Source organism: Chiloscyllium plagiosum, unplaced genomic scaffold, assembly GCF_004010195.1.
Source record: "Chiloscyllium plagiosum isolate BGI_BamShark_2017 unplaced genomic scaffold, ASM401019v2 scaf_14503, whole genome shotgun sequence".
Lineage (NCBI taxonomy): Eukaryota > Metazoa > Chordata > Chondrichthyes > Orectolobiformes > Hemiscylliidae > Chiloscyllium > Chiloscyllium plagiosum.
The window spans coordinates 1,687-9,654 of NW_025209190.1; the positions used below are offsets into that span (position 1 = coordinate 1,687).

Genomic DNA, 7,968 nt, shown 5'->3' on the forward strand with positions numbered 1-7,968 from the left:
TGTAATCTGGACATTTTGCAAGATGTCACCATCTACTTCCCTACAGTATATATCTTCCATATCCTTTTCCACAGTAAATACTGATGCAAAATACTCATTTAGTATCTCCCCCATTTTCTGTGGCTCCACACAAAGGCCTGATCTTTAAGGGGCCCTATTCTCTCCCTAGTTACCCTTTTGTCCTTAATATATTTGTAAAACCCCTTTGGATTCTCCTTAATTCTATTTGCCAAAGCTTTCTCATGTCCCCTTTTTGCCCTCCTGATTTCCCTCTTAAAAATATTCCTACTGCCTTTATACTCTTCTAAGGATTCATTCAATTTCTGGGAATGTGGGATCGGAGTTATCCCAGAGGTTCTGAAAACCGCTGGGCGCCGGTGGGACCCCAACCAGTGTCTCCTGGCTCAGAGAGAGGGTCACTACCACAGTGCCATGGGACACTGTGCAATTGTATTCAGGTTTTGAGAGCAAACCGGAGACTCAGTTGTGGCACTGAGGTAGTGTCCATGGCTCTGGGCTAGGAGACCAGGGTCCCAGCCCCACCAACTGCAGAGGTGCCTCCTCACATCGCTGACGAGATTAATTTGAATAAAAGATCTCTGTCTGTGGATAAAGGAGCAGGTTATACGTGGGGCTGTTTGCATTTGTGAGTGAGTGAGTGAATAAACATTACAATCCAATTCTTCTCGATTATCAATTTAATTTCTCAGACAGAACCACAATGCTGCTCGGTTTAATTATCACAAACTTCACCTTCTCTTTTTATACTTCATTTAGAATGCAAGAAAATATGAATCAATATATTACTTTACTGCAACAAAAAATCAGGATCATTACTCTTCTAGAGTCATAGAGTCATAGAGATGTACAGCATAGAAACAGACCCTTCGGTCCAACTCATCCATGCCGACCAGAACAGAGTGCCCCGGGTATACCCAGTACAGAGTGTCCCAGGTATACCCAGTACAGAGTGCCCCAAGTATACCCAGCACACAGTGTCCCAGGTGTACCCAGCACAGAGTGCCCCAAGTATGCCCAGTACAGAGTGTCCCGGGTATACCCAGTACAGTGTGCCCCAAGTATACCCAGTACAGAGTGTCCCAGGTATACCCAGTACAGCGTGTCCTGGGTATACCCAGTACAGTGTGTCCCAGGTATACCCAGTACAGAGTGTCCCAGGTATACCCAGTACAGAGTGTCCCAGGTATACCCAGTACAGTGTGTCCCAGGTATACCCAGTACAGAGTGTCCCAGGTATACCCAGTACAGAGTGCCCCAAGTATACCCAGTACAGAGTGCCCCAGGTATACCCAGTACAGAGGTCCTGGGTACACCCAGTACAGAGTGCCCCAGGTATACCCAGTACAGAGTGCCCCAAGTATACCTAGTACAGAGTGCCCCAGGTATACCCAGTAAGGGTGCCCCAAGTATACCCAGTACAGAGTGCCCCAGGTATACCCAGTACAGAGTGCCCCACGTATACCTAGTACAGAGTGCCCCAGGTATACCCAGTACAGAGTGCCCCAGGTATACACAGTACAGAGGTCCTGGGTACACCAAGTACAGAGTGTCCCAGGTATACACAGTACAGAGTGCCCCAGGTATACCCAGTACAGAGTGCCCCAATTATACCCAGTACAGAGTGTCCCAGGTATACCCAGTACAGAGTGCCCCAGGTATACCCAGTACAGAGTGCCCCAAGTATACCCAGTACAGAGTGCCCCAGGTATGCCCAGTACAGAGTGCTCCAGGTATACACAGTACAGACTGTCCCGAGTATACCCAGTACAGCGTGTCCCGGGTAAACCCAGTACAGAGTGTCTCAGGTATACCCAGTACAGCGTGTCCCGGGTATACCCAGTACAGAGTGTCCCAAGTATACCCAGTACAGAGTGTCCCAAGTATACACAGTACAGCGTGTCCCGGGTATACCCAATACAGAGTGTCCCAGGTATACACAGTACAGAGCGTCCCAAGTATACCCAGTACAGAGTGTCCCAAGTATACCCAGTACAGAGTGTCCCAGGTATACCCAGTACAGAGTGTCCCAGGTATACACAATACAGAGTGCCGCAGGTATACACAGTACAGAGTGCACCAGGTATGCCCAGTACAGCGTGTCCCAGGTATACCCAGTACAGAGTGTCCCAGGTATACCCAGTATAGCGTGTCCCGGGTATACCCAGTACAGCGTGTCCCGGGTATACCCAGTACAGCGTGTCCCGGGTATACCCAGTACAGAGTGCCCCGGTATACCCAGTACAGCGTGCCCCAGGTATACCCAGTACAGCGTGTCCCGGTATACCCAGTACAGAGTGTCCCGGGTATACCCAGTACAGAGTGCCCCGGGTATACCCAGTACAGAGTGCCCCGGTATACCCAGTACAGAGTGCCCCGGTATACCCAGTACAGAGTGCCCCAGGTATACCCAGTACAGTGTGTCCCGGTTATACCCAGTACAGAGTGTCCCGGGTATACCCAGTACAGAGTGTCCCAGGTATACACAGTACAGACTGTCCCGAGTATACCCAGTACAGCGTGTCCCGGGTAAACCCAGTACAGAGTGTCTCAGGTATACCCAGTACAGCGTGTCCCGGGTATACCCAGTACAGAGTGTCCCAAGTATACCCAGTACAGAGTGTCCCAAGTATACCAGTACAGCGTGTCCCGGGTATACCCAATACAGAGTGTCCCAAGTATACCCAGTACAGAGCGTCCCAAGTATACCCAGTACAGAGTGTCCCGGGTATACCCAGTACAGAGTGTCCCAAGTATACCCAGCACAGAGTGTCCCGGGTATACTCAGTACACAGTGTCCCAGGTATACCCAGTACAGAGTGCCCCAGGTATACCCAGTACAGAGTGCCCCGGGTATACCCAGTACAGAGTGCCCCAGGTATACACAGTACAGAGTGCCCCGGGTATTCCCAGTACAGAGTGTCCCAGGTATACCCAGTACAGAGTGCCCCGGGTATACCCAGTACAGCGTGTCCCAGGTATACCCAGTACAGAGTGCCCCGGGTATACCCAGTACAGTGTACAGTGTGTCCCTGTATACTGAGTGTACACTGAGTTAAGATGTATCTTGTACAATATGTCCTGGGTGTACTGATGACAGTGTGCACTACCAGCTCTAACATTGGACAATGTGTCAGAGCTGGCTATTGCTGTATGGTTGGTGTTTACTTTTGCAAAATGTCTGTAGAAAAGTATATTATTTATTTAATGTCAATATTGTGACCTATTATAGACTTCAGGTGATTACTTCTGTCAATTTGTGATTATGCTGCTATTTACAATACAATACACTGGAGGGGGGTCTCATTGCTGTTCAGATGCTTCACTGCTGAGAATCAACTTGTGTTTCACTTATTGTTCCCTGTGTGTTCCTCACAATCCTTGAGATTCCCCAAAGCACTCTGTCAACAGGAGGTTACTGGCTCCTTCCACTGAAAGCTCCAGTTTAAACCCACGTTACCCCCATCTGAGGGACTGCCAGTCAGCAACGCCCACCTGTGAAGAAATTCTGGATGATTAAACTTTGATGTTGATAACAATGACATTAATCAAACTGGCCCTCAGATTCATTAGTCAAAATATAAATATCTTTAAATAGTTCATGTTGTGGGTGTTGGTGGATGGCTCTAGTAAATGACAGTGAGTCAGGCGGGAGCATACTCTGATAATATTGCAGGGCCTCCCTCCACCTCACGGTGAAACATTTACAAATCCGCTGCAGCCGGTGTGTCCTCCTCTATATTGGGGAGACAGGCCGCCTACTTGCGGAGCGATTCAGAGAGCACCTCTGGGCCACCCGGACGAACCAACCCAACCACCCTGTAGCACAGCATTTCAACTCCCCCTCCCACTCCACCGAGGATATGCAGGTCATTGGACTCATCCACCGCCAAACCACAACAACCCGACGGTCGGAGGAGGAGCGTCTTATCTTCCGACTGGGAACCCTCCAACCACAGGGGATGAACTTGGACTTCACCAGTTTCTTCATCCCCCCTCCCCCACCTTGTCTCAGCCGAATCCCCCCAGCCCGGCACCGCCTTCCTCACCTGCAGTCTTCTTCTTGACCTCTCCACCTCCATCCTACTCCGACCTATCACCCCCACCTTGACCTCTTTCCACCTATCAAATTTCCAACGCCCCTCCTCCCTTCATGACACCAGATCCCTACCCCCTGGTGCTAACCTCCCCAGGCAGTCCTACCCACAGTCTCTGGATACATAGCCTGTGCTGTGTGACTGAAACTGGGGCGAGGACAGAGGAAACTGCAACTTGACTGAGCTGGGCAAAGACAATGAGCGAGCATATCTCCAGCTCTGCGCCTTTGATCAAAATAAACTTCAGAGAAAATGTGAAAACAAACCACAGGCCATTTCATTCACCCATTTGGTTTATCTGTCGGACTATCAGCAGCTGGTCACTCTGACATTGCCCAAGAAATGCAAACTATTTGGTAACAAGCCCTGAGCTCTCACTAACCAGTAGATGGAATTGAGGGACCAGGAGTGTTTAGTCTGAGATCACACAGTTAAACACACACAATTTAGACATGAGAGAGAGATCAGCAAAACCCTAACACAGGAAGTGCTGGAGAAAGAAAGCAGCATCTGTGGAGAGAGAAACAGAGTGAATCTCCTTCAGATTCCTCCTAAAGAAAACACATTCTGTTTAGATTTCTCTGCACTCGAGAGCAACATCTAAACCAATTAGAGTCCACTTGCCAAACAATCAGCATTCTGGGTAAATGTTGTTTTGCTTTTATTTGGCATTCTTGCTAATAGTCCTGATGACGCAAGATGAAAAATTTCAATCAGATGTGCTTTTTCTCAGCAATATTCAGTTTTGAGGTCTTCTGTTGTTTTAAATAGTAAATATTACGAGATTTCAGCAGGTAATATTTGGACTTCACTTTAAGCACAACTCTCTCTGAGTAAGTGAATAATGTGTTTCACGTGGAGATTCCTTATCGACTTGGATGTATTTTTATCCCTATTTTCAGACACGCTCCATTACCCCAGCACTTCCTTTCTCTCGATCCCTGGTATCCCAACACGGCCAATTCGGAGCTGCCTTGTCTGACCTGTTCCAGCAAGTGGTGACCGTCACAAATCTGGAATTCTCCCAAACCTTGCTGCGGAACATTTCTGTGAAGCGCCCAGAGATGGTTTCTGTTTGCAAGATGCCCATGACTTGTTGCTGAAGAGCTTCCATGTTATTGTAGACTCTGAGTTGCGCCTTTGCAGAAGTCGGTTTATAATTTGTGAAGAGGCATTGCCTCTGGCCTCCTTGGTCTCTCACTATCAGAGGGCGGTCAGTCAAACACCTCACTGAAGATCCACACATTTATCCAAAGACTTTACATACCATTTGGAATCTCTGTGCTTCCCTGATTGGAGAATATTCCGGGTTAAGGTCAAGCAGGGTCAGAGAGAAGGACTTGATGCTTATTGCCCATTAACCTTCGGCAGCAACTGCTCCCTGACCCAGCCCTACAGTCCCACTCCCACCACATCCAGGCTTTAAATCCAGTTCCTTCATCGGTGTCAGATACGCACCGCGGTCCCAGGTTCACACCAGGAGCTGCATGAGGAGGGTAAGGATAAGGAGCAGCTCAGAAAGACAGTTGTTGGGGAAGGAATGGGAAGGAGCAGGCAGCAGAAGGGAAGGTTTACTGAGCTCGAACAACAATGGGCCAGGCTGGGCCAGGCTGGGCTGGGCTGGGCCAGGCTGGGCTGGGCTGGGCTGGGCTGGGCTGGGCTGGGCTGGGCTGGGCTGGGCCAGGCTGGGCCGGGCTGGGCTGGGCTGGGCTGGGCTGGGGGTCACGGACAAACATCCAGTCAGAGAAAAGGCAGACAGCTCAGGCTAATACCAGTAAATGTCCTTCCTCCTCTGAGGGGCTTGTAAACCTAGAGAAGAAAGAAAAGAATTAAATCAGACAATTATACACTTCATTTCACATCGACCTGAGACTTTCTCTGACAACAATGCTGTCTACCCATAACTGTGTCGCTAAATACCTGACTAATGCCATTTACAAGTTCGCTGATGACATCACCATAGTCGGTTGAATCTCAGATGGCGATGAAGCAGACCACAGACGGGAGGTGGGAGACCTGGAAAAATGGTGCACTGAGAACAACCCAGCTCTCAATGCCAGCAAAACCAAGGAACTCATTATTGACTTTCAGCGGGATGTTACTCATGCCCCCCCGACACATTAACAGCACAGAGGTGGAATGAGTGGAGAGTGTCAAGCTCCTGGGAGTGGTCATCCACAACAAGCTTTCTTGGACTCTTCATGTGGATGCACTGGTTACAAAGGCCCAACAACGTCTCTTCTTCCTCAGGCAGCTGAGAAAGTTTGCCATGACGGCGAATACCCTCGCCAACTTTTATAGGTGCGCCATCGAGAGCGTTCTGTCTGGATGTATCACTCAACTGTACCATTCAAGATCGGAGACGGTTACAGAGAGTGGTGAACTCGGCCTGGACAATCTCAAAGGCTAACCTCCCATCTATAGAATCCATCTACCAGGCCCACTGTCAGGGAAAGGCCGCCAGCATTCTCAAACATCCATCCCACCCTGGCAATGTTCTTCTACACCCTCTACAACAACAAACTGCCATTCCTAGATGTCACAGTAGAGTGAACAGCCAATGGGGAACTTCAAACCAGCGTCTACAGGAAAACAACACATTCTGACCAATTATTGAACGACAGAAACAATATTCCAACACCCACAAACAGAGCTGCATCAGAACATTATTTCACTGAGCCAACACACACTGCGGCACAGAGGAACTACACAGAGCAGAGGAAAATCATCTATACAGTGTATTCAAAAAGAATGGGCACCCAATGAACACAGTCCGCTGATTCTCAGCAACAAACCCAAACAAGCAGACAAAACACATCCAGAAACCCTAGCCACTCTCCCCTATATCAAAGACATCTCAGAATGACTGCCAGACTACTCAGACCCCTTGGCATCATGATAGCCCACAAACCCACCAACACACTAAAACAACAGCTAAGGAACTTGAAAGACCCTATACAGACAATGAGTAAACCTAACGTCATTTATAAAATACCGTGCAAGGACTGTAACAAACACTACATTGGACTAACAGGCAGAAAACTAGCCATCAAGATACATGAACATCAACTATCCACAAAACAACATGACCCTCTCTCGCTAGTATCCTCACATACGGATGAGGAAGGACACCACTTCGACTGGGACAACACATCCATCCTAGGACAAGCCAAACAGAGACACACACGAGAATCTCTACCATCAGGGAGAAGGGACAGAAGCCTGAACACACGCACCAAACGGTTTCGTAACAGTTTCTACCCGACTGTTGTTAGAATACTGAATGGACTCACAAACTCTTAACAGTCACCTGTACCTGTGTTTTTGTTTTTGCCGCGGGTTATCTATTATTCACTTCTCTATGCTACTTAACTCTGTGATCTGCCTGTATTACTCACAAGACAAAGCTTTTCACTGCACCTCAGTACATGGGACAATCAATTCGATTCAATTCAATTCACAAAATGCTGTCAAAACATCATCCACTAAAATTACAAAGACGGTCAGTGCTGAGGGAGTGCAGCACTCTCGGAGGGTCAGTGCTGAGGGAGTGGGCACTGTCGGAGGGTCAGTGCTGAGGGAGCGCTGCACTGTTGGAGGGTCAGTACTGAGAGAGTGCCGCACTGTTGGAGGGTCAGTGGTGAGGGAGTGCCTCACTGTTGGAGGGTCAGTACTGAGAGAGTGCCGCACTGTTGGAGGGTCAGTGCTGAGGGATTGGGAACTGTCGGAGGGTCAATACTGAGGGAGAGCCGCACTGTCGGAGGGTCAGTGCTGAGGGAGGGCGCAGTGTTGGAGGGTCAGTGCTGAGGGAGGGCCGCACTTCGGAGGGTCAGTGCTGAGGGAGTGCAGCACT

General features: G+C 49.0%; 1 protein-coding gene across 2 annotated transcripts; it reads left to right on the forward strand.

The window, feature by feature from the left end:
• The first annotated feature begins 1,019 nt into the window (after positions 1-1,019).
• LOC122546769 (protein PELPK1-like) lies at positions 1,020-3,804 on the forward strand. Of its 2 annotated transcripts, XM_043685406.1 has the most exons (5): positions 1,020-1,054; positions 1,155-1,304; positions 1,354-1,801; positions 1,978-2,076; positions 2,127-3,804. In XM_043685406.1, the coding sequence occupies exons 1-5, from the start codon at positions 1,032-1,034 to the stop codon at positions 3,075-3,077; spliced, it is 1,671 nt and encodes a 556-aa protein (XP_043541341.1). In that variant the 5' UTR covers positions 1,020-1,031; the 3' UTR covers positions 3,078-3,804. The 2 variants fall into 2 exon arrangements, with proteins under 2 accessions (XP_043541341.1, XP_043541343.1); XM_043685408.1 differs by lacking the exons at positions 1,020-1,054; positions 1,155-1,304 and having other exon boundaries at positions 1,652-2,076.
• The last annotated feature ends 4,164 nt before the right edge of the window (positions 3,805-7,968 follow it).

Bases quoted from the DNA above. Each gene is read 5' to 3' on its own strand.
- LOC122546769 (XM_043685406.1), top strand. From the start codon at position 1,032: ATGCCCAGTACAGAGTGTCCCGG. The intron at 1,305-1,353 runs GTATACCCAGTA...AGAGTGCCCCAG, and splicing joins CCCAGTACAGAGTGCCCCAG to GTATACCCAGTACAGAGTGC. The intron at 1,802-1,977 runs GTAAACCCAGTA...GAGCGTCCCAAG, and splicing joins CCCAGTACAGCGTGTCCCGG to TATACCCAGTACAGAGTGTC.